Source organism: Hemiscyllium ocellatum, chromosome 1 (assembly GCF_020745735.1).
Source record: "Hemiscyllium ocellatum isolate sHemOce1 chromosome 1, sHemOce1.pat.X.cur, whole genome shotgun sequence".
Taxonomy (NCBI): domain Eukaryota; kingdom Metazoa; phylum Chordata; class Chondrichthyes; order Orectolobiformes; family Hemiscylliidae; genus Hemiscyllium; species Hemiscyllium ocellatum.
This window is the reverse complement of record NC_083401.1, coordinates 25848917-25876308: the sequence shown is the minus strand read 5'-3', so window position 1 is coordinate 25876308 and position 27392 is coordinate 25848917. Positions and strand designations below refer to the sequence as shown.

Below are 27392 nucleotides of genomic sequence, written 5' to 3'. Positions count from 1 at the left end.
TAGTGCTGGGGAATCCTTAGATGAGGATGAAGTCTGATATTTCAGAGGCTTCCTTGTCAAAGTTAGCATCATCAGAACAAATGCAAAGGAGACAGAGGAACTGGAAGAATGGAATAGAGTCTTTTTAGGAAGCAGGGTGCAAGGGTGATGAGTCCTTGAAATGAATCACAAATTGCCAGTTGGAAATCTCCAAGTAATATAAATTAATTTTTTATATGCACCTTTTACTTAAAAGTAAGTTACCATCATTGCAGAGCTGTATACCATCTATAAAATCATAAAGAAAGCTATGTCTTTCAAATGTGCATTTCGAAGCTGCAAGAGTTTTCTGACCATAGTGTTTTTGAATGAAATAGTAGTTCTGGTCAGCATCCAAAAACTTCTCCTCATCGTTTGGAATGGAATTTCTGCAGAACTCTTCATTGTTATTTCTTTTCATTTTATTGAAACTAGTGTAAGCAATAAAAATGAGGTAGTAGAGAGTGAATCTAAGACTGTAATTTAAACTAAAGCCTTATAGCGCATCGATAAATTATTAAAATGTTGCTCTTTTGTCTTATGATTGTTTGAATCTCTGAAATAAATTGCAACTTTATTACTCAAACACCTGTAATTCCACATATTAAACTTATATTTCATGCAACCTGGTAAAATCATTTCACTCCGGCATATCTAAAGTGCTGATACCAGGAGCCATACTGTGCTTTCCCATTACAGTATAACTTTCATAGAATCACGTAAAATGTACAGCACAGAAACAGGCCGTTGTGTGCATTTTGTTAAAATCATTCACTGGATGTAATCCTCACTGTCTGGACCAGAATTTATTGCTGATCGCTAATTGCCCTGGAGAAGATGGCAGTGATCTCCCGTCTTAAACTGCAGCATTGCTTGTGGTGTAGGGACACCCATTGTGCTGTTTGGACAAAAGTTTCAGGATTTTAACAGAGTGGCAGTGAAGGAATAGCAATATATTTCCAACTCAAGATGGTGAGTGAATGAGGGGAACTTGCAGTCCTTCTGAGTGTTCGGTGTATAGGTTTGGAAGATGCTCTGGGGGGGATGGTGGTAGGGTGGATGGAGTGATTACTGCAGTCCATCTTGTGGAGATTACACACAGCCACCACTGGTTGCGTGAGTGAATGTTCAAGGTGATGTATGAGGTGCCAGTCAAGTAGGTTTCTTTGTCTTAAATAGTGTCAGACTTCTTGAGTATTGCTGGAGGTGCGTCTGTTCAGGTAAGTGGAGAGTATTCCATCACACACCTGACTTGTGTCTTATAGATAGTGGACAGAATTTAGGAAGTCAGGAAGTCAATTACTCACTGCAGGATTCCTAGCTTTTGACATAAGCATATGGCCACAATATTCATCTGGCTACTCCAGTTCATTTTCTGGTCAAGATGGCAATCAGTGAAAATAGACAACTGCACCTCCTCCACAATAACACTCAACAGTGAAGCTTGCCAAAGCTGCATTTAGAGCTCCTACTATGCTGTCTGATATCCTTGACTGTGTAGCCAAATTCTGAATGAACACCATCTACGAATTTGCTAACGACACCACCGTGGTACGATGGATGTCAAATAATGACAATGCAGAATACGGAAATGAGATAGAAGGCTTAGTGACTTGGGTGCAATCATAGCAACCTCTTTCTCAATGTTGGCAAAACTTAAAAAAACGATCTTTGACTTCAGAAAGAAAGGGGGCACGCTCCCATTTAGATCAACTGAGCTGAGGTTTAGAGTGTTGGGAGCATCAAGCTCCTCAGAGTGACAATATCTGACAGTGTGTCCTGCACTTCACATGTAGATGCAACAATCAAGAAGGCCCAGCAATGCCTCTTCTTCCTCAGGCAGCTCAGGAAATTTGGCATGTCTCTAAGGACCCTCACCAACTTTTATAGGTGCACCATTGAAAGCAAACTGTCTGGGTGCATCATGGCCTGGTATGGCAACTGCTCTGCCCAGGGCTGTAAGACACTACAGACGGTTGTGTGCATAGTCCAGACCATCATAGAAGCCAATTTTTCATCCATGGACTCCATTTACATAGCTCGTTGCCATCATCATTAAAGGCTGCCTCCCACCTCAATAATGCTCTCCTGCAACCTCTTCCGTCAGGCAGAAGGTACAAAAGCTTGAACACACAACACCAGCAGGTTTAAGAACAGCTTCTTCCCTTCAGTATTAGCCTCGTGAATGGACTCTGTAACTTCAAATAATGCTGATCTTGCTCATGTTGATCTTGCCTCATGCATGCCCTATGCAATGTAATTTGTATGCCTCTGACCAAGTTTTTTTTTGACATTATGATCTTGCTTACTATGATTTGCCTGTACTGCTCATAAACAAAGCTTGTCACTGTACTGAGGTACATGTGACAATAAATCAAATCAAATCAAATCAATGTGGATGTGATGCTGATTAAGCAGGATGATTTTTTCTGAACGGCATCAAGCTTCTACATTGTTCTAGTTGCACCCATCCAGATAAGTGGGCAATATTCCAACATACTCCTGACTTTTGCCTTGTACATGCTGGACAGGCTTTGTGGAGTCAGGGGTGAGTTATTCACTGAAGGATTCCAAACTTCTAACCTGGTCTTGTAGCCACTGTGTTTAAACAATGAGTAAACCCAGTAAAACCCAGTAATGTTCATAATGATTAATCTTTTGGCTAACTTATATACTCAATACGATTATTATCGTACTCATGTAACCTATCTCCACTTTTCAGCATATCATTTTCTCAACTTTACTCCTATCCTTAACAATTACTTTTTGGAAGTTTCCAAAGCTGATTTCTTCCACCATTTCCGTTAGTAGTGAGTTTCACATTCTAATCTATGGGCAAAGAAGTTTCTCCTTATATTTTCATTGTATTTAATAGTAACTGGATTTATGGTCTCTAATTTTGCATTCTCACACAAGTGAAAACAAGATGGAAAACATACCAAGCCTTGGAATTGGGAAGTAGGAGAGAATAAAATTTAATAAAACAGATTGCAGTAGCTTCCTGATGTGTCCCTGCCTTGCCTTGCTTGCCCTGCTGATCCTGATGTTGTCAACCAGCCTGGCAACAGCAAGGAACCAATACAGATGGACAATTAATGCATGTATTTGCAATCTTCTGCTGACATTGCGATTTACCTCGTATCAACTGTGGCTGTGTCAGCCCCTTGGCAACTCAGAAGAGAGGTATGCACAATGTAAGACCGGAAAAGCATCAGTATTTAAGGGTTTCTAACTTTTAACATGACATAACTGAGGTCTTCTGTTAACAGTGATATCCCACCACATGAGGAGTTCCAGGATGCTACAGTCTCTGATAGTGATGGGATGGATCAGTCTCTGATAGTGATGGAAAGGTGCAGTCTTTAATCATGATGGGGTGCTTAAAAGAGATAATTTAACTACTACCTCTTGATGTTCAATGGCATACTCTTCACCAAATCTGCCAGTGTCAAAATTCTGGGGGGTTTCCATTGACCTGAAACTCAACTGGAGTCATTGTTTAAACACAGTTGCTACAAGAGCAGGTTAGAAGTTTGGAATCCTTCAGTGAATAACTCACCCCTGACTCCATAAGGCAAAAGTCAGGAGTATGTTGGAATATTGCCCACTTATCTGGATGGGTGCAACTAGAACAATGTAGAAGCTTGATGCCGTTCAGAAAAAATCATCCTGCTTAATCAGCATCACATCCACAAACATCCACTCCCTCCACCACCGATGCCCATAGCAGCAGTATGTACAGTCTACAAGATGTTCATGAAAGATTCTTACAGAGCACCTTCCAAACCCATAACCATTTCCATTGAGAAGGACAAGCGCAGCAGATACATAGGAACATCACGACCTGCAAGTTCCCCTCCAAGCCACTCACCATCCTGATTGGAAATATATCAGTGTTCATTCGCTGTTGTTGCGTTCACGTTTAGCACATGGGCTGCAGTGGTTCAAGAAAGCAGGCTAAGGTCAACCAGGAAGGAGCAATAAATGCTGGCCAGTCAACCACATCACTTCAGCAAAATAAAATCTGGGACTTTCTGCCACAAGTGGCAGTTCAGATGCAGTGAATTTGAATTTTTAAATCTGAGCTTGATTGATGTTTGTTAACAAAGTTATTTAAAGAAAAGGTGGGTGTATTGAGTTAGATCACATATGTCATGATCTCAGAATGGCAGAAAAGGCTGGAGTGGGTAAATATCAAACTCCTATTCTTAAATACCAATGCACAAGAACAGCTACCCTGGTCAGCTTATTTCTGACAGACGTTGAAGCTCATAGTGGGATCTATCCCATTATGCTGACTGAACTGAGCTCTCTCAGAACCAAATAAAAATAGAAAGAACTGTGGATTTTGTAAATCAGAAACAAAAACAGAGGTTGCTGGGAAAGCTCAGGAGATCTGGCAGCATCTGTGACGAGAAACAAATGTTAACATTTTTGTTCTGGTGACGTGTCTGTCCTGACACAGTGTGATCAGCAAACCACATTGATCTAAACAACACAGCCCCAGACATGACTCAGTTCTGAGGAAGGATTACTGAACCTGAACTGTTAACATTGATTCCTCTTCACAGATGCTGCCAGACCTGCTGAGCTTTTCCAGCAACCTCTGTTTTTGTTTTTGTTTTTATCTCTCAGAACCAACTGGAATTATAGCGAAGAGTATCAGGTCTGTTGGGAATAGCTAATGATTGGCTTTTAACTTTGTCAATAGGATCTTTAAAAAATATATATATTACAGAATGTATATTCATGATTCTATATCCAGATTCATGAACTAGAGAAATTCTATAAGGCATCCAAATGTATCTTTTATTGAGAATTTCTAAAATGAAATTAATTAAATATGTAAATGACTCATGGAGATGTACAGTACAGAAACAGACCCTTTGGTCCAAATCATCCATGCCAAGCAGATTTCCTAAATTAATTGAGTCCCATTTGCCAGCAATTGGCCCATATCCCTCTAACCTTTCCTATTCATATATGTATCCAGATGCCTTTTTAATGTTGTAATTGTACCAGTCTCTGCTACTTCCTCTAGCAGGTCCTTCCATACACGCACCACCCTTTGTGTGAAAATGTTGTCCCTTATATCCCTTTTAAATCTTTCTCCTTTCACCCTAAACCTATGCCATCTTGTTTTGGACTCCCCCACCTCATGGAAAAAGGCCTTGTCTATTTACCCTCTCCATGCCCCTCTGGATTTTATAACATCTATAAGGTCTGTGCAGAACAAGTAGCATTGAGTTGTTTTTTTAGCTTAAGCAAATGGAAATTAATGGGAAGATAAATAGCCTTTCCCCGCTCTATGTATATAATATCTATATTTAAAAATGCACAATTTACATTTGCATAGCTCAGGTCATAAATAAACTGCATGTTGTCCAACTAAGCAATGAAAAGAAACATAATGGAGAATTGGAAAATAGGATTAGAATGGTTAGATGTGTGTTTTTGACCTCTTATGACTCTATAACTTGCATATATGTGGCATCAGTCTTATCTTTGAGATGCCCAAAAGTACTTAACAGCCAAAACCAAATCTTCAACAAGTAACCTGAGGTGATAGTTTGATGCAAGACTGAGGACAGTGTCATCTTCTACATGACACATTAAATCAAAGCCCTGAATATTCCCTCAGGTTGAACTGAAAGATTCTGTTGTATTCATTCAATAACGAGAGGTCCCCTGGAGCCCTGTCCAACATGTATCCCTTGCTCAACCAACTCTGCTAAGAGAAGTAGATGATCATGTTAAGGTTTCAGGGGACTGTGCTGTGTGAAAATTAGCTGCTGTCTCTGATCACAGTACAATAGTGATGATGCTTTATATGTGGTTCACTGTTATTAAGGACAAGGCCAGACCCTTCAAAACATTTCAAGAAGGTAGCCCAGACCCTAACTTTGCAACGTGATTTAAGCATTGTATAGTAGATATTCCAGGAGAGAATCAGCTGGTCAACCACTTATTTTTAAACACAGCAGATTTTTTTTTTAGATTAGATTAGATTAGATTACTTACAGTGTGGAAACAGGCCCTTCAGCCCAACAAGTCCACACCGACCCGCCGAAGCGCAACCCACCCATACCCCTACATTTACCCCTTACCTAACACTACGGGCAATTTAGCATGGCCAATTCACCTGACCCGCACATCTTTGGACTGTGGGAGGAAACCGGAGCACCCGGAGGAAACCCACGCAGACACGGGGAGAACGTGCAAACTCCACACAGTCTGTCGCCTGAGTCGGGAATTGAACCCGGGTCTCAGGCGCTGTGAGGCAGCAGTGCTAACCACTGTGCCACCGTGCTTTTATTTACAAGATTACTGAATGAAACACAAATAACAGAAAACAGAATACCAAATAACTTATCCTATCCAAAAACCCAACAGACCATCCCAACTCAATGATGCTGTCTCAAAAATACTTGCAGCAATTCCCATAAACAGCCCTTGGTGCAAAAGGAAAAATCTAACAAATACTTACAGGAAAGAAGTCAGAGAGAGACTGGGTCCAACAGCCTTTCTTCACATGCACACACTGCTGCATTAAAACCAAACCAGAGATTAGCTGAGCTGGGAAAACTGGCCATGCCCCTTTCATTATACAAGTGTTTTTAATTTTAACACTTGAAAGCCTTCTGCCTGAGGCAGTATCTGTTAGCTATAAACAAATTGGCCCTAAAATCCATCCAACTTTCTGAAACCTGGATCATTTACAATCTCTCTGAGAAAACCAAGGACAACATAACCTTGTTAAAGGAGCAGCATTTTAACACTTTCACTGAAACTCTTTGTTACAAAATGCTCCTTATTAATGTGAGCACTTTCTTTCAATGAATATAATATTAAATCCTAATGCCATCCAATCAAGGAACAGACAACTTAGATGAACTTGATTCTTCTTGATTCTCCACAAATAATCTATCAGGAAAGTGGCAAAGACAACATACCATGTTACAAGGTAAAAACAATGACTGCAGACGCTGGAAACCAGATTCTTCATGCTGGAAGAGCACAGCAATTCAGGCAGCATCCTAAGTGCAGCGAAATCGACATTTCGGGCAAAAGCCCTTCATCAGGAATAAAGCATGGACAAACCCATGCTGTTGTGCAAGGCCTTGTGAAGTATTTACACCATCTACTGCCCTTCATCTTAACTGGATAAACAATACCTTAATTATGCATGTTTCAGATAATTCCCATTTGGCTTACAATCCTTTGCTCTTTCTGAAATCTGTGATGACGTGATGCACAGTGCTCTATATGCCACAACATTTCTGCTTGTTTTAAGTGCTGCCATGGAATAACATCACTTTGACTGGAGCACAGTCCAGAGACAGAATAATGACAAAGTCTGCCAACATGACCTGCCACCAGTCTATAAGAAAAGAGCTGAGGCCAGAAGTGAGACCAAAATAATCTTAATTTTATTGGTAATGTTGCACAATTAATTGAACTAAAGATTTTATTTGGAATCCAAGAAACAGCTTCACATTTCTATTTTAAACAAAACATGTCTGACTGACTAAAAGCAGTATTCAGCCTTAATGTTTGTGCAAAACTTCAGGAGACATTGACAACTTAAAAGTATAATTTTACCTCATTCTAGAGCTCGATGTAAAGTTCTTAATTTACAAGCATTTTACCACTCAGGCATAAAGAATTTATTCATTATACCAGTGTGCCGTTGTTGGGGACTGCTGTTTTAGTATTTATGTTACACAAGAGTCGCCTCTGCAATATCATTTTCGCCATTTTGAGCCATGGTGCTATGAAATTACTGTCGATAATCCAGGTAATTCTGAAGTCCACTCTAACCTGTTTCAGACCCTACAAAGTTAGATGCAATTGTTGTTTGATTTTCGGACCCTCACAGCAATCAAGAATTGATTACTAAGGAAATAACACAAAATTATGTCCGTAGGAGCTATTGATTGATACACTTATGTCTAACCAAATTAGATATCCTAAAATTGTAGACATTGTTACATTAAAAGTGACTGATACCTTGAAAAGAGATCACGCCCAACAGCATTTGCAATGATAGTGCAACAGAGATAAGAGTTGTTAACTAACCCTTGGGTCATCCCAGAAATATTAAGGACTTGACTTTATACTCTTTTAACTACAAATATTTTTTCATTCAATTGTATTCATAACATATTAAACAGTGTTACTACTGACAACAGAATAGTCATAGAGAGTACTGTGAAAGCCATTTTTCTTTTTTATAGTATAAAAACTGACAAGATCAACATATAAAAAACCGTAGGGGAAAAGGCCTCAATTTAACTTGTAGAAATGCCAATTTTCAATTTGGTGTGTATTGGTCAAGCATTATTAAGGCCTTAATTTCATTAGGAAATGAGGAAATTGCCCTGCTAATGGGCTGCTTGCCAAATTGGGACAGGAGGATTCGAACATGTTGAATCTGAATTGAGTTAATAGTGACAAAAACAACTTGCATATAATAGTGTTTTTAATATATTAAAGTGCCTCAGGTATTTCACAGGTGTATTAGCAAACAAAATTTTACATCCAACCATATACAGAGATATTACAGAGCTATATCAAGGGAGACATTGGCTTAATGGTCTTGTCACTGGTATAGTAATCCAGGCCTCAGACAAATGTTCTGAGGACATGGGTTAAAATTCCACCAAAGAATGAAATTTTAATTCAGTAAAATCGGGAATTGAAAGCCAGCTTAATATCAATGATTGTTAGCACTGCTACCTCACATTGCAAGGGACTGAGGTTTGATTCCAGCCTTAGACAACTGTCTGTCTGAGTTTGCACATTCTCCCTGTGTCCGCTTGCAATTTCACCTGGTGCTCTGGTTTCCTCCCAGAGTCCAAAATGTGCAGGCTAAGTGGATTGACCTGTGGAAAATTGCTCTATGTTGTCTAGGTATGTGTTGGTTAGGTGGATTAGCTACAGTAAGGGGAGGATTATGGGGATAAGGTGGTGGGTTAGGAGAGGAGTGGTCTGGGTGGGTTGCTATTCAGAGGGTCAGTGCAGACTCAATGGGCTGAATGGACACTATTAGCTATTCAATAATTGTTATCGAGTCATAGCGTCATACAGTATGGAAATGGACCCTTTGGTCTAACTTGTCCATGTCGACCAAATTTCCCAAACTAAACTAGTCCCTTTTGCCTGCATTTGACTCATATCCCTCTAAACCTTTCATATTAATTAACCTGTCCAAATATCTTTCAAATTTTGAAACTCTACCTGGATCTACCACTTCCTCTGGTAGTTTTGAGTATAGGAGTTGGGAGGTCATGTTGCAGTTATACAGGACTTTGGTTAGGCCACTTTTGGAATATTGTGTGCAATTCTGGTCTCCTTCCAACTAGAAGGAAGTTGTGAAACTTGAAAGGGTTCAGAAAATATTTGCAAGGATGTTGCCTGGGTTGGAGGGTTTGAGCTAATGGAGAAGTTGAATTGGCTGTGGCTGTTTTCCCTGGAGTGTCGAAGGCTGAGGGCTGACCTCATAGAGGTTTATGAAGTCATGAGGGGCATGGTTAGGATAAATAGACAAATCTTTTCCCTGGGCTGGGGGAGTCCAGAACTAGAGGGCATAGGTTCAAGGTGAGAGGAGAACGATGTAAAAGGGACCTAAGGGACAATTTTTACATGCAGCGAGTGATGCATGTATGGAGTGAGCTGCCAGAGGAAGTGGTGGAGGCTGCAAAATTTAAAAGGCATCTGGATGAGTTTTGGAATAGGAAGGGTTTAAGAGGAATATGGGCCAAATGCTGGCAAATGGGACTAGATTAGGTTGGAATATCTGGTCAGCATGGACGAGTTGGACCGAAAGGTCTGTTTCTGTGCTGTACATCTCTATGACTCTAGTTCATTCCACATACAAACCACCCTTTGTGAAATATTTGCTTCTCAGGTCTCTTTTATATCTTTTTCTTCTCACCTTAAAATTATGCCATCTAGCTTTGAACTCCCCTACTCTCTGGAAAAGACTTTTGTTATTCACCTTATCAATGTCCCTCTTGATTTTATAAACCTCTATAAAGTCTCAACTACCTACACTCCAATGAAAAATGTTCCAGCCCATCTAACCTATCCTTATAACTCAATATTGCCAATTTCTGCTACTCCAATGTAATAATATCCTTCCTATAGCAGGGCAAGTGAAACTGTACACAGTTCTCCAAAAGTGGCTTTACCAATGTCGTGTACAACCGCAACATGGCATCTCAACTCTTATAATCGAGGCTGTCAGCAACACTTTCTTTACCACCCGTCTACCTGTGACACAAAATTCTTTAGGGAAGGAAATCTGTTATACCTGGACTGGCCTACATGTGACTCCACAGAAATGTGGTTTATTGTTATCTGCCCTTTGGTCAAGGTATCATATCCCACATATCCCCATATCCCACAAGCTAATAAATAAAAACATGGAGCAGGTAGCCAGTGAGTCAAAGAGGTTCATCTTTTTGGAATGTCTTGAAGATGAAAACTACAAGTCTAGGGCGGGATATGCAGAATTTAGGATTCAGGAATGTGCAGACTCCACACAATGAAGCAATTAAAATCAGGAAGTAGAAAAGGGAGGATGGGGTAATGCAGACAGATTTGAAAACAAAGAGAGAATTTTCGATCAATGAGCACTGAGGTAAGTGAGAGTTCCTGCAGGCTAGGATACAGGCAGCAAAGATTTGGGTGAGTTTACATTTATGGAAATTGAAAGATGTGAGGTCAAACAGATGTATTTCGAAATATCAAGTTCTAGTGGTAACACGGATACTGCTGACAAGTTCAGCAGCACATGGAGTCAAAAGTGAACAGAGTCAGGTAAATGGAAGTAGGAAGCCTTAGTGCTAGTACAGATAGTTAGGTGGACATTCAACTCAGGGTCAAAAACAATGCCAAAGTTAAAGACATCTGGTTCTGCCCAGTTGGTTTCCAGGAGAATAACATATAAAAATGCATAAGGTAGTGTAATTTGGAGTAATAAGTGGAGCAGCAGAATGAAAACGGTGAATGGGTAGAGAGGTCACGAAACATCAAGAGGTTAAACCTAGGATGTTATCATATCTGCTTCCAGGTATGTCCAACTTCAATGACCAACTCTCATCCTGTTAACCAATTTATGGATTAGTTAAGGAAGCAGTGCAGACAGTGCCTGTGCGCTAGTAATGATAATTATTATTAATTAAGCCATACTGTTTTTTGCGCAGGAGTACAAGCTGCCTTACAGGCCACCTGAAAATTCAACACAGAGACCTCTGATGTTAAATCAATGATTTTTGTTACAAATTTTGCTCCTATTTTATTCAGATTGAAATGCAATTCCCATAATAACAAAACATCCATTAATTTAATTGCATCACTTAATATTGTTCTTTCTCACGCTTATCAAGTTTTGTTGATCTGTCTTTCCTGCTAATTTAAAGATTTTTCCCAATATGTTTGCTGTATGCTGTCCTTTGTAGTTAGTTGATTGACCTGGTTGAACTGTTAGCCTCTATTTTGCCTTTTATCTTCTCTGGTGCATCAAAATAACAGTTATAAAGGAGTCTTAAGACATAAAGGCACAAGACATTTTTAAGATATCGTTTTGTGTCCAGACTCCCTCAGGTATTTTGAGGTAACTGAAAGTCTCTCAAGTGTTCAATGCATTGCTGTCAAGATGTTCCTAATGGTGACTGCGAGCATTTATTCTTATTATGCCACAAAAATAAATGTGAATTGTCATTAAACTAAACATTATTTAGTTCCACAGAACTGTTGCAACCTTGAAGTTATGCCGTCTCTGATGATATGGTAGTGTTGAGGTATTGCCATTCATCCAGGCTAATGATCTAGGCATAAACGTTTGAATCTCAACTTGGCAATTGGTGGAATTAAAATTCAATTAACAAACCTGGAATTGAAAGCAAGTCACAATCCTGGTGACTATCATCAATTGTCTTGAAAAAAGGTCAATCTGGTTTTGCTAATGCCTTCTGAAGAGGGAAATTTTCCATCCTTATACAGTCTGGGGATACAGGACTCCAGACACAAATCAGGGGTATTTAGGAATGGGGAGCAAAATGCCATTGACTCTCATTTCCCATTAAAGCAATGCATGTGTCAGAATTTGGGCATGAGAATCATCTCTTTTCTTCCCTCCGATATCTGCCTGTTCTGACTTGAAAGCACTGACTCACCAATTTCATGAGTGCTAGCAGTAATTTACTTAAGTGATGAGTACTTTATACGTCAGTACATGCACTAAAGATCAGCAGCCTACTATACTGTGGCAGGTCAGGAGGCACAATATAGAATAAATGCTTTCTTTTCATTAAAATAAAGCTTAATATCATAAAACACTGGAAACACTGAACAAATGTTTTGGCAAATGGTGAGAGCAGGTGGGTAAGTGCGTTATGTGTAACCCAATGTCAGTAGAACAATGTTGTCTTCATCTGGCATCTACATCTCCTTATTCTCCAGGAAGAATGAATTGTGCTCCCTCAATAACTTCCCTGCATCCACCTGAATCCATGATATTTTTCCCGATGTCAGTAGGCTAATAATCCAGAGTGATAGGGCAAATTCCAACATGAGCCCTTCTTCAGGCTCATGCCCAAAATGTCGATTCTCCTGTTCCTTGGATGCTGCCTGACCTGCTGCGCTTTTCCAGCAACACATTTTCAGTTCTGATCTCCGGCATCTGCAGTCCTCACTTTCTCCCAAATCCCAACATGGCAGATGGTGAAATTTGAATTCAATAATAAAATCTAGTATTGAAAAGCTAACCTCATGGTAACCACAGTCAACTGTTGTGATAGCACATCTGCTTCATGAATTGTCCTTTCTGGAAGGGAACTTCCATCCATACCTGATCTGGCCTAATGTGACTCCAGACACACAGCAATGTGGTTGACTTTTTACTACCCTCTGCAAAGGCTTGAGAAAATCACTCCAATTGATGGACAATAAATGCTGGCCCAATCAGCAATGCCAATATCCCATGGATGAATAAAAAACTGTGGTTTTCCAAGTTTGGTAATGTTCTTAGTAAGATTGCATGTTGGATTAGAAATTGTGGTTTCCTGGTTAGCTAATCTCCCAGAAGACAAAAATGAAGAACCTGTGTTTGCATATTTCCTTTCATGATACCAGACATCTCATCGCACTTTCAAGTCAACAAGGTACTTTTTGAATAGTAGAGACTATTAGAATCTCAGAAATGTTTCAGTCAGTACATATTCAGCAAATCCCTGACAAAAATCACACTTTGCCAAAATATGATAAGACTCAGTCTGCCCTGTTATCCACAGCCATGTGATGTTTATTGAGGAATAAGTATTGACAAGGAGAGTTCCCCTGTTCTTCTTGAAACAGCAACATCTGTGATAGTGCAGCCTTCCCTTGGGACAGCAGTAGAGTGTCAGCCTTGATATTTATCCTCAAGCCCTAGAACAGGAATTAAACCCAAGACCTTGTGATTCATAAGAAAGTAAGCCACAATTCACATGATAGCCACGGCTAGCAGTACTCTTCCTTTTTCATGTGGTGGTAAGCTGCAGCAATTATCCAGCCTTAATTCTAAACAATTTTTCTGGGCTTAACTGTGTGATATGAATGAGCTCACGAAAGTCAGGAACTTCTCATGGACTTTTCAGTAGTGGGGTGGAAATTTTGAAGCAAGGCGATGGATTTTTGAGTGCAGCAGAAAGGTGGCGAGGCATCCTGAGTAAGTGACTAGGAGGCTCAAAGGCCATGCAGCATTAGTGGTACTGGAGAATTGGGTAGGAGAAAATGAGTGAAGGAAGTGTTGCATGCAATATTGCGAGTGGCAGAGTTGGAGGTGGGTACAGTAACAGAGATAAGGTGAGCCTTACTGGGAGGTGGGTATAATAACAGTGATAGGGTGAGACTGAATTATTGGATAGAGGTTGGTGGCACTTACCCTAGCAGAGCAGAGAAGGTTACTGACCTTCTTCCTTCAAACAGCTGTGGCTACCTTGGATTAGATTGGCAGGGTATAGTATCATGGCTTTCTCTGCTGGCTGAATGGGAAGTTGACATCCCTCCACTGAACCACCTATTCATCAGGTCCACCTGATCCTGGTAAAGCAAGGCATCACTTTCCCCTACCTTGCCATGTCCAGGGCAAATCTCATGTATTGTGCAGGGCAGTTCCAGACTGACAGCACTTGACCTTTGTCAAACGACCTTATGAAGATGGTGTCGGCATCAGTGACCCCAGGATATCGTGGTAGCAACAGGTTCTTCCAACTGTGGTAAGTGATAGAATGGGCTGGCATTGAACAGGGAGCATCACGGTACATAGTTACAGGATAATGAAGTGAGTTTTGGAGGATAGGCCTTGGGAGAGAAACTCTCCATTATACTCGACAAAAATGACATTTTGCAAAATATGATAACATTCAGCCTGCCATGCCATCCACAGGAAAGGTAAATATTGTCTTGAAGTGACAATGGACAATCTTTGTTTGTAATTGTTGGGTGTTGCTACATCTACACTGGGCACCTTGGGATGTGACATGACTATGTTCTATAGTACAAAATGGTAGACAGTGAGTTGGGCGGCGATTTCATTTCTCTCTCAATTTTAACTTCCATAAGTAAAAGTATGGAGAAGATGTAAAAGTGAATCACAAATATTCATTTTGAACCAACGCACAAAGTCAAAGTCTATCTCCTTTTCCTGCTTTGTCTTTAACAACCATTGCTTCTCATCTTGACAGAGATTTCTTTCAGAATTTCAGAATAATTGGCAAATAAGAGTTAGCCTGTGATTGTGATTGAATTATTTGGATTTCATTTCTTGGCTGTTTGTATTAGTTCAACAAGTGCATGATTTAGAAATGTAATGCAGCATAATCTATAAAGAAATTTTAAAAGTTACATTTACATAGCTCTTTCCATGACCAATAATGTTTCAAAGTGCTTTTCATCCAGCAAAGTGATTTAAAATGTAGCCACAAGTTTTTATTCATTCATGAGATGTGGGCATTACTGCCTGAGACAATGTTTATTGCCCATTCCTAATTGCACTGGAGATGTGATGTAGGAAACACAGTGTTAACACTTAACATTGGAATAATTAGCACAATAATTTAAGCATTTCTTCTGACAAGTAAAACTCCTAATTTGCATGTAATGAGGCATTTTACAGACACTGAGAGTGATTCCCCGCCCTTCAGTAAGTTAGGAAAGCCATCTCTCACCTTTCTGCAAAGTCTGTGGTCAATGTTCTGCAAATCCCCTGAGAGAATTGGGAATTGAAATTCACCATTTGTCAAATAGGACAGATTGCAGCAGTGAGTCATACAGCTGGCATTCAGACTTAACTGCACGATATGATCATTCTTATATTTGTAAACAGAATCTAAAAAGCCACCATTAACAGAGGAAAATTAAAATCAAAGCAATTAATTGATTTAAGTAGTTTTGTCAGTCCAGACTCGATGGGTTAAAGGGCCTCTCCGATACTATATGATTCCGTGAATTGACAATTTCTATCTCTTGAACAATCCGTTTGCCAAAATTTGATTTTGCTTTAAAAAGTATTCACCATAATTCTTCTCTACGTGCATCTATTTAATCTTTAAAACCACATTTTAAATTGCCAAAAAGAATTGCTTAAGCCGACCCTTGGTCGACTCATTGAATGGAATTTGATATTTGTGAATGGGGCCTAGCTCATCAGCTTGGGGAAACGGTGGGAGTCCCACATTGCATTCATTGCAGAACGTTCGTCAGAGTTAAGTGCCCACCTGCATTTATGCAGCCAGTGTCAGATGTTTCCTGGTTTAAGACCTTCAGAGAAAGACATCCCAATCCTTAGAGCTGCCAGCCAGTTGAGGAGGTGATTGTCCATTAACATCAATGACTTCAGGAGTGGAGGCTGCTATCAGTACTTCATCCATCAGAGTTCCAAGATCAATGTGAGGCCAAGGTTCAACCCAAGCTAAAGCTGAGTGATGGAGGAATCGTGTTGTTAGGAAGATCCTGTGAAAGGGAACATGGGAATTTCCAGCAAGGACAGGGAAGTGGCTTTCAGCACACTAACACACGTTCCCTTCCCCTTCCCAAACATTTCAGCCTCCCTCTTGATGTTTTGCATGGTTAGGAAGGAGAGATCGATTCAAGTGAGACATAGCCTGAGTGAACATAGAGTCCAGGGACTTTGCAGGCAGTGTGAGAATTTGCTGCTGACAGGAAGAAGTGGGTTTTTACTGGGGGTTTTTTTTGACTCATGGTTTGTAAGGATTTTTCCTAACTGGATAAATTAAAACCCAGAATCATGGGGGCCTGTACGAAAAAACAAATGCCATATAAGAAAACTATAAATTTCATTGGTTGGTAGGAGCTACTAATTTGACTATCTTTTATAGGTTAGTTTTAGATCAAGCTGCAAATGTGTTGCTGGTCAAAGCACAGCAGGCCAGGCAGCATCTCAGGAATAGAGAATTCGACGTTTCGAGCATAAGCCCTTCATCAGGAATAAGAGAGAGAGAGAGCCAAGCAGGCTAAGATAAAAGGTAGGGAGGAGGGACTAGGGGGAGGGGCGATGGAGGTCTGAAGAGTTTCTGTGCAGAGGAGATGACCTGGGGGGTGCAGTGAGAGAGGGACTCACTGAAATCCTTGTAGAGGGAGGAAGAGAGCTTCTTCAAGGAAGGCATCCTTGTAAGAGGATTCGCAGTAGGTTAAAATCTTCGAGTAAAAAATGAGGTCTGCAGATGCTGGAGATTTCGAGTAAAAAATGAGGTCTGCAGATGCTGGAGATTTCGAGTAAAAAATGAGGTCAAAGCTCTCTTCCTCCCTCTACAAGATCTCCAGCATCTGCAGACCTCATTTTTTACTCGAAGATTTTAACCTACTGCGAATCCTCTTACAAGGATGCCTTCCTTGAAGAAGCTCTCTTCCTCCCTCTACAAGGATTTCAGTGAGTCCCTCTCTCACTGCACCCCCCAGGTCATCTCCTCTGCACAGAAACTCTTCAGACCTCCATCGCCCCTCCCCCTAGTCCCTCCTCCCTACCTTTTATCTTAGCCTGCTTGGCTCTCTCTCTCTCTTATTCCTGATGAAGGGCTTATGCTCGAAACGTCGAATTCTCTATTCCTGAGATGCTGCCTGGCCTGCTGTGCTTTGACCAGCAACACATTTGCAGCTGTGATCTCCAGCATCTGCAGACCTCACTTACTAGTTTTAGATCAAAGCTAAATAAGAGAAATATTTATAGACCACAAACAACAAGACCAGAAGGAAATTTTTGAAACAAACTAAGAACTAAAATAGAGATGCAGGGCAAGGTGATGTGTTGTACCTGCATGATTTGGGAGCTGGTGGACCTACATAGGTAGCCATTGTTGGTTGATTGACGAACTCTGGCTCAGAGTTGATGAGCTGGAGCTGGGATTTGAACACTGTGGTGCATCAGGTAAGGGGGGATATGCCAGGATGCTGTGTTTCAGGAGGTATTCACACCCATGAGATTAACTACCTTGAATTCAGTCAGTGGTCAGGGACATGAGGGTGTGACCATGAGCTAACCAGGATCTAGGAGATAGTGCTCAAACAGCCTCTTGATCTTGTGCAACAGATTTGAGATTCTTGCTCCCTCCTTGGCACATCATAACATTCAAGGCTTTTGGCCAAATGATGATAATTGCAATTGTGCTCTCATCTATCGATGGGCCGATTGGCCTCTTCTGCACTTATGAGTCTATGATAGTACAGTCAGTGGAATAGAATTTGTTTTCTGTGGCCAGGATTGAGATTCAGGAAGGCTGTTTGCCTTCTGATGCCTGGGTTCAGGATCTCTCATGGGGCTACAGATGAACTTGGAGTGGAAAGGGAAAGATCCAGTTTTTGTGGTCCATGTAGGTACCAACAATTTAGATTGAATGTGGAAAGAAGTCTTGCTAAGGGAATATGAGCAGCTAGGGGCTACATTAAAAAATAGAATCCAAATTGGTGATAATCTCCAGATTACGACCTGAGCCACAAACTAATTGCCACCGAATCAATAAGATTAAAGAGATAAACACTGTGGAGATCTTACAGGAGCAATAGGGTTTTCATAATAGGGGATTATAATTTTCCTAATATAGACAGGGACTGCCAGAGCACTAACGGCTTAGATAGGCTGGAATTTGTAAGTATATTCAGGAAAAGTTTCCTCAAGTAGTATATGGAGGGTTCTACTCAGGAAGGGACAAAATTGACCTCCTCTTGGGAAATAGGACAGATGACAGAGGTGACAGTGGGGGAGTACTTTGGGACCAGTAACCATAGTTCTCTTAATTTTAAAATAATTATGGAGAGGGACAAAACTGGTCCGCAGGTTCAAGTTCTAAACTGAGGCAAGATGACCTTTGAAAGAATTAGACAGGAGCTTGCAAGAGTTGATCGGAGTGGCTTGTTGGATAGTCAAAGGTACCTCCAGCAAGTAGGAGGCCTTTAAAGGTGAGATGACTAGAGTAGGGAACCTTAGATGACAAGAGACATTGAGGCTTTGACCAGAAAAAAGAAGGAGGTGTAGCTCAGGTACAGGCAGCTGGGATCAATGTAATCCCTGGAGTTTACTGAAGAAGGAAACCAGGAGGGCAAAAGGGGGTATGAAATGGCCTTGGCTGAGAAGATTAGGATGAATCTGAAGAGGTTCTTTAAGGATATTAAAGGAAAAAGAATAACCAGAGAGATGATATGACCTCACAAGGACCAAAGTGAACATGTATGTGTAGAACCGAAGGAGATGGGCAAGATCCTCAATGAATATTTCTCCTTTGTGACTACCGAGGAGAAAGACATGAGGACTTGGGAGTTTTGAAAAGTTAGTGGTGGGTATCTTGGGAACAGTCCATACCACAGTAGAGAAAGTTTGGGATGTATTAGAATGTATAAAGATGATCCTGGCTCTGATCAGATATATTCAAGAACACTGCAAAAGGCTAGAGAAGACATTGTGGGGCTTTTGGCTGATATCTTTCTTCATTGTTAGCCACAGGTGAGTCTCAGAAGACTGAAGGTTAGCAAACATTGTGCCCTTATTCAAGGAGGGCTGCAAAGATAAACCTAGAAACTATCGACCAGTAAGCCTAACATCTGTGTAGGTAAGTTACTTGAGAAGATTCTGAGAGATAAGATAGACATGGATTTGGAAAAACAAGGTTTGATTAGGAACAAGAGAAAGTGAGGACTGAGATGCTGGAGATTAGAGTCGAAAAGTGTGGGGTGGGGCTGGGGGGGGGGCACGGCAGCTGGGAAGGCGATAGATAGATGCAGGTAGTGGTTGATGGTGATAGGTCAGAGGGGAGGGTAGAGAGGAGAGGAGGGAAGGAAGGTGGACAGGTAGGACAGTTCAAGAGGGCGATGATGAGTTGGAGGTTTGGATCTGGGATGAGGATGGGGGAGGGGAGATGAGGAAACTGGTGAAATCGACATTGATACTGCGAGGTTGGATGGTCCCAAGGTGAAACATGAGGCGTTCTTCCTCCAGGCTTCTGGTGTCTTGGATTTGGCAGTGGAGGAGGCCCAGGACTTGCATGTCCTTGGCGGATTGGAAGGGGGAGTTGAAGTGGTCGGCTTGTGGGATTGTTTGGTCTATGTGTCCCAGAGATGTTCTCTGAAATGTTCTGTGAGTTTGTGTCCTGTCGCTCCAATGTAGAGGAGACCACATCAAGAGCAATGAACACATTGGATGAGGTATTTGCATGTGCAGGAAAATCTCTGCTGGATGTGGAAGGGTCCATTGTGCCCTTAGGTGGAGGTAAGGAGGGAGATGTGGGCACAGGTTTTACAACTCCTGCAGTAGCAAGGGGAGGTGCCTGGAATGGTTCGTTGGCGACGTGACCTAATGAGAGAGTTGTAGAGGGAATGGTCTCTGTGGAATGCTGATAGGGATTGGGAGGGAAATATGTCTCTGGTGATGGGGTCTGATTCTAGGTGGTGGAAATGGTGGAGGATAATGTGCTGTATCCAGAGATTGGTGGGGTGGAAGGTGAGGTGGGGTTCTCTTTTTGTTGGAGAGTGGAGGGGTGGGGTTTTAGGGCGGAGGTGAGTGAAGTGGAGGAGATGCACTGGAGGGAATTGTTGACGAGATGGGAGGGGAAATTGTGGTCCTTGAAATGGGAGGCGATCTGGTCTGTCTTGGAGTGGAATTGCTCCTCCTCGGAGCAGATATAGCAGAGGTAAAGGAATTTGGCATAAAGGGATAGCATTTTTACAGGAGGGTGTGTGTGAGGAGGTGCAGTCCAGATAGCTGCGGGAGTCAATGGGTTTGAAGTAGATGTTCGTGTTGAGTCATTCGCCAGAGATGGAAACGGAACATCTCTGGGACACATACATCAAACAACCTCACCGCCCTGTGGCCGACCACTTCAACTCCCCCTCCCACTCCCCCAAGGACATGCAAGCACTTGGCCTCCTCCACTGCCAAATCCAATCCACCTGACGTCTGGAGGAAAAACACCTCATCTTCCGCCTTGGGACCCTCCAAACACACGGCATTGACATCAATTGCACCAGTTTTCTCATCTCCCCTCCCCTCACCCCATCCCAGATCCAACCCTCCAATTCGGCACCAACCTCTTGAACTATCCTACCCGTCCATCTTATTACCCACCCCTCTTCTCTATCCTCCCGTCCGACCTATCACCATTACCCTGCTCCACCTGCATCTACTTATCGCCTTCCCAGCTACCTTCCCTTCAGCTCCACCCCACTGTCCTATTTATCGCTCAGCCCCCTTCCCCCACCCCACATTCCTGATGAAAGGTTTATACCCCAAATGTCAATTCTCCTGCTCCTTGGATGCTGCTTGACCTGCTGTGGTTTTCCAGCGCCACTCTTTTTTTGACTTTGATTAAGAATAGTAAGCTTTGTGCGTGGGAGATTATGCCTCACATGTTTGTTAGAGTTCTTTGATGTAATGACCAGGAAGGATGAGGACAGGCCAGTAGACATAAGTCTATATGGATCTCAGTAAGGCCTTGGATAATATTCCACATGGTAGGCTGCTCTGGAAAGTTAGATTGCATGGAATCCAGGGGGAGCTGGCAAATTCTATGCACAATTGGCTTGAAGGTAGAAGCAGATGGCAATAGTGCCCAACTGGAGACCTATGACTAGTGGAGTACCTCAGGGGTGGGTGCTGGGCCCATTGGTGTTTATAGTCCTTATCAACAATTTGGATGTGAAGATATAAGGCGTGATTAGTAAGTTTGCAGATGACACTAAATTAAGAGGTATTGTGGACAGTGAGGAAGATTATCAGAAATTGCAGCAGGACGTTGAAGAGCTGGGGAAGCGGGCTGAGAAACGGCAAATGGAGTTTAATACAGATCAGTGTGAGGTGTTGCATTTTGAAAAGTCAAATCAAAGTAGGAGTTTCATGGTGAATGATACGGCCTTAAGGAGTGTAGTGGAATAGAGTGATCTTGGAGTTCAGGTTCTCAGTCCTCTGAAAGTGGAAGCACAGGTAGACAGGGCAGTGAAGGCAGCTTTTGACACACTGGCCTTCATCAGTCAGGGCGTTGAGTATAGAAGTTGTGAAGTTGTGTTGTAATTGTACAGGACATTGGTGAGGCCGCACTTGGAGTATTGTGTTCAGTTTTGGTCACCTTGCTATAGGAAGGATGTTATTAAACTGGAAAGCGTGCAGAAAGAATTTACAAGGATGTTAGCAGGACTCAATGGTCTGAGTTATAGGGAGAGGTTGGACAAGCTAGGACCTTTTTATTTCAAGCATAGGAGACTGAGGGGGGAATCTTACAGAAGTGTATAAGATCATGAGTGGCATGGATAGGTTGACTACACTCAATCTTTTTCCTGGATTAATGAATCAAGGACTAGATGGCATCAATTTAAGATTAAAGGGAAAGAATTACAAGGAACCTGAGGGGCAACCTTTTTACACAGAGGGTGGTATGTACAGGGAATGAGTTGCCAGCAGAAGTGGTTAAGATGGGTACATTTACAACATTTTAAAGGTCTTTGGATAAATATATAGATTGGAAAGGTTTAGAAGGATGAGGTAAAAACTATTCCTGATGAAGGGCTTTGCCCAAAATGCTGATTTTCCTGCTCCTTGGATGCTGCCTGAACTGCTATGCTTTTCCAGCACCACCCTAATCTTAGAAGGATAAGGACCAAGTGCAGGGAAATGGGGTTAACGTTGATGGACATTCTGGTTGGCATGGACCAGTTGGGACCAAAGGGCTTGTCTCCGTGCTGTAGGACTATGTGGCTCAAAGTTTGATGTGAGAGAAATGGATTGTAATTCATGGGATCAAATGATCAAATGGTGGAGCAGACTTAATGGGCCAAGTGGCCTAATTCTGCTCCTATATCTTATGGATACCAAGCCCATTGTTCAGTCACTCAATCCAATTGAAACTTCCCAAGCCTATTGCCTCCAGAAACAGCTCAAGATTACACAGGAGAGAGGAAATAAACCAAAGACCTTAACTTTGAACAGAAACAACTTTCTTTCAATAAAACAAGTTGGTTTTGTAAGGAACAAAAAAAGTCCAATAATTCAGTACAAATATGTTAGGAGAAATCTAACTGTACAAAGATAAGTGGTAGCATGTGTGAGGAGAAATATGATATCCTATTCATAGTCTCTTGATATATTAGGCCAGATGAGAAAAAGTGCAAGTATGTGTTCTCCATAGCCAGGTAACAGATATTCATAAACTAGCAATTTTTCAATCAGCATATAGATGTCTTGCTTCTTTTATTTTTGTCAGGAATTAGGTCCTGAGAAAAGGTTTTTGCCAAAAAAAACCACTAAGAATTAAAGAAGATTTCACTATTCTTTGTACTTCAAAAGAGATAAATTCTACTGTTTTAACTCCCTTTTCCTTGTACTTGGTATTGTGATCATATCACTCATGAATGATTATTACAGACATGTCAATGGGCTGACTTTGGAATATTGGCTGGATTACTTTGTTCTGTCTTTTCATTGTTTATAGTGAATCTTGTGCTCATGAACAACAGGGATGAGAATATGAAGCTTTGTGATTGGGTCCAGAAGTGGGGGAAGAATGGAGCAAAGACATACAGACAGAGAGGGAGGCAGACCAAATGTATGCACCTGAGTACCACCCTTGACAAATTCTGGCCACGTTTTAGTTATTTATAGCTAACATCGCCCCAAGTAAAAACAGGAAATGCTCTGGCAGCAACTGTGAAGATTTAAACAGAATTAACATTTCAGCTCAGTAACTTGCATCTAAACTGAAAAATATTAAAGATGAAACAAATTTTAAGAACATAAAAATAGGACCATATGATAATAACCTCTGCCTTAGTCAATTTGGAAGACCAATATTGTTGGTCAGTTGACCATACAATACTTTTGTCACTGGTTATGTCTTAGGTGCACTGGGGATCTTCAGTGCTTGGGAACATCTTCTCCAGGGCAACAAATGCTGGCCTTGCCAATGATGCTTATACTCACAGAACATTTTTAAAATAAATCTCCCTATATATATATCAGGAACTACATAAATCACTTGTACCAAATAACTTTCCTTGTTGCAATTGACTCCACCAGCAATTATTTTTTCCTACTTAATATGCAACAAAAGGAAAATGCTGCAGTTGTTGGCTTATAAATTGACCTTTGAAGCCTTGAAAAAAATGCCCTCCAAAAATGGTGGTGGTAAAGTGGTACTGTCACTAGACTGATAAACTGGAACCCCAGGCTGCGAAATGGATTCAAATCCAACATGGCAGATGGTGAAATTTGGATTCGTTAATAACCTGGAACTAAACATTGGTGTAAAGCTGACTATGTAACAACTGATTATATGCTGATTGTTGTAAAACAAAACATTTGGTTCACTTATGTCCTTTAGGGAATGGGATCTGCCATGTTTTCCTGGTCTGGCCTCCAGACCCTCAACAAAGTGATTGACTCTTGGCTGTCCGCAGAGCAATCAAGGGTAGACAATAAATTCTCACAATGACTGTATTCCATGTACAATTAGAAACAATTGCTGCAATGGTGTACTACCATCTTTGTCATTCACCACGTCTGCTGAGGAGGAATTTCTTCTCTCAATGGGTCGTGAACCTATGGAATTCTTTACTGCAGAGAGCTGTCGAGGCAGGGTAATTTCAAGGCTAATACAGACATATTTTAATCAATAAGGAAATCAAGGATTATGGGGAAAATATAGGAAAGTGCAGTAACAGATCAGCCATGATCTCAATGAATGGCATGGTATTACCAATGAACTGACTGGCCTACCTTTGTTCCGATGTCTTGTGATTGAATGGTTTTTGTGGCTGTGCCTGAACCTCACGTGTATCTTTGCAGTAACAGCCCCCGTCAGCAGCCCATGTCCCCTGAATCCAGTTATGAGGTTCCTATGGATCCCTATGTAAAATATTCATTGGTGGGGTGAATAATTGAGGCTAACTAAGAATCTAAGTAGAGTATGTTGTGAATTAAATGTGGTGTCGATTTATATGCCAAAATACCCTTTTAGGGTTCAGGAAATGGGTCCTCTTACACACCAATTCAATTGATATGATGTAATCTACAGTGAGACTGTTTTGGAATTAAGAAGCTCACCAACATCCAATGTGTGTCTGCCACATCTCAGTCTACACATTTAATGTGTTCTTCTTAGGACATGGACATGAAAAGCACTGTTTTGACATGACACTTTCCTGTTTTCATCCTCAATATGCAACACTTAAATAAAGCAAAATTGTACTGTTTAAATTCAATATGATTTTTAAAAAATGGTTAGGATACCCTTCACGGAGCACTGCTGTTCTCTAACTATTTATTCATATGTTGACTGGAATTAGGTCTTATGGTAACCAAGGATTTCAGTTGCTTTTGGCAGGAAAATCTGGAACAGTACGGAAGAAATACTCTGCCAAATAAGTGTGGCACGGTGGAGATGTCAAAGTCAGCTTCTTTACTGTTGTCTCAAGACACTCTCAAAGCTAACAGGCATTTAGAAAAGCAAACTTGGAAGTAGTTGCTGGCAACATGTGGAAGGAGAGGAACTTGAATGTATGTTTTAAGTATAAAATAAGCACAAAGAACCAAAGCTAACATGGCTGTTTGCTGTTTTCTTGCAGTGTCCTGATTCTGCCTGTAAGCAGGATTTGTTGGCCTACCTACAACGCATTGCACTCTACTGCCACCAGCTTAACATCTGCAGCAAGGTGAAAGCAGAAGTCCAAAACCTGGGAGGAGAGTTGATTGTATCTGGGGTAAGCAGCAATTAAGTGGTTAAGATTTCTAAAGGTACAAATCATATCTCGATGCCACTTCTGTCATGCTCCCTACCATGTGCTGTTGAATATTCGCTTCTTAATAGCATATTCTTCTGTGCATGCTTCATTAGGCAATGATGCTCTTTTTCTTTGCTAATGTATGTCTGTGACAGATAAAATATATATATATTTAGCAATTGCTGCAACCTCATTAAAAATCTGCCTGAAGAATATTAAATTGAGGAAACTGAGGTTGGCTTGTAGTTCATTCCATGCCGCCACTGTGGGACTTTTTCTTTCCACCCAGTGATGAATATTCTAGAATTGCAGTAACTTGTATGTGACAAAATCTAAGAGTCATTATTTAAATGATTCTTGCAACAGAAAATGTGTTATTTATACTTGAGTGAGACATGCTAGTGTGGAATCAGAGGAAGATCAAAGCTGCAATTGTACTGGCATGGTATTGCTATAGTTTACGACTACTTTGCTCAGTGTTGCCGGAAAAGAAAGCTATGATTCGAGTCATCCATCAGTGGCTCTGATCCTCTGTGTAAAAATAAAATTAACTTTCAAATGACCAGTCCCAGGATCAAGGTATAAAGCTGCCTGAGACAGAAGAGGTGAACTGCTTCTCTGCTAATCTGAAGGAAGAAGGAGCAAGCCGCTATTGACCGAGCAGGGTCACTGGACCCGAACATTGACTCGGCTTTCTCTCCTCAGATGCTGCCTGACCTGCTGAGGGTCTCCAGCAATTTCTGTTCCTGTTCCATTTAAGGAGCATGTTCCTAAAGTCGGCATTTATTTGAAGATGACAAATGTGCAGAATTGCAATGAAAAGGCCAGGACCATTTGGACAACTCTTTCAAAGAGCTGTCACAGACAGAGCCTATATTAGCGTGGTGCTGGAAAAGCACAGCAGGTCAAGCAGCATCCGAGGAGCCCTGCATCAGGAATCTGCAGCGTTTGCAGTTCCCACTTTCGCCTGTCACAGACAGAGCAGACCTTCTTCTATGCAATACAATTTAATGATTTTATGGAAGCATTTCCCAGCCTTTTGAGTTGCTTCTCTTGTAGAGGAATGTGGGACTCAGCTCACTTCATCCCAACAATAAAAACAAATGACTGAGTAGTTGAATTTAATGGAAATTTGAATTTCACTCTGGCAAATAGTGAAATTTGAATTCAGTATAGAATCCCTACAGTGAGAAAGCGGATATTTAGCCCATCTTGTCTGCACTTACCTGCTGAACAGAATCCCACACAGACCCAGAACCCACGCTGACCATGGCTAAGCCACCTAGCTGACACATTCCAATTCACTACATACAACTTAGCATGGCCAACCTGCTTAAATCTTTGGACTGTGTGAGGAAACTGGGGCATCCTGTGGAAACCCCCACAGACAGAGAGAATGTGCAAACTTCACACAGACAGTCGCCCAAGGCTGGAATCGAAATCGGATATCTGGCATTCTGAGGCAGCAGTGATCCACCGTGCCACCCCTGATCCTAAAATACAAAGTTAGCCGAATAGCAACAATGAATCCATCATTTACTGTTATAAAATCCTATCTCCTTCAATAATGCCCTTTTGGGAAGAAAATCTGCCATCTTTAGTTGGTCTGACCTACATGTGACTTGAGATCTACAGCAGTACGGTTAAAAATGGCCTGGCCAGACACTCAGTGAGAGGGTAACTGGAATGGACAACAAATGCCAGCAATGTCCACATGTGCAGGTCAGGTGAACTGGCCATGCTAAATTGCCCGTAGTGTTAGGTAAGGGGTATATGTAGGGGTATGGGTGGGTTGCGCTTCGGCGGGTCGGTGTGGACTTGTTGGGCCGAAGGGCCTGTTTCCACACTGTAAGCAATCTAATCTAATCTAATCTAATCCGGTGAGTGAATAAAAATGTCAGCTCGAACAAGAGAACTCGTTTGCATTTTCTTTTACCCAAGTATTTATTCATATGCATGCTCTAATGTTTACATCTTTGTGTTAAACAGTGTCCCAGTATTGCTGTTTGCACTTAAAAGGACATTGCTGCTTGAGTAAAAACTTCATTTTAATTCATGGTCCTGGAATTTTAATCCTAGTGGCTTAACCAATTGAAGTGGTCTCTGTCTTTGGG

General features: G+C 41.3%; 1 protein-coding gene across 1 annotated transcript in view; it reads left to right on the top strand.

Moving 5' to 3' along the window:
• Window positions 1-27392, top strand: part of ctnna2 (catenin (cadherin-associated protein), alpha 2) — a 1237032-nt gene that overhangs the window by 1152738 nt on the left and 56902 nt on the right. Inside the window, exon 17 of the mRNA XM_060828354.1 lies at window positions 25123-25257. Coding sequence (XP_060684337.1) covers window positions 25123-25257 — 135 coding nt within the window. The remainder of the gene's footprint in view (window positions 1-25122; window positions 25258-27392) is intronic.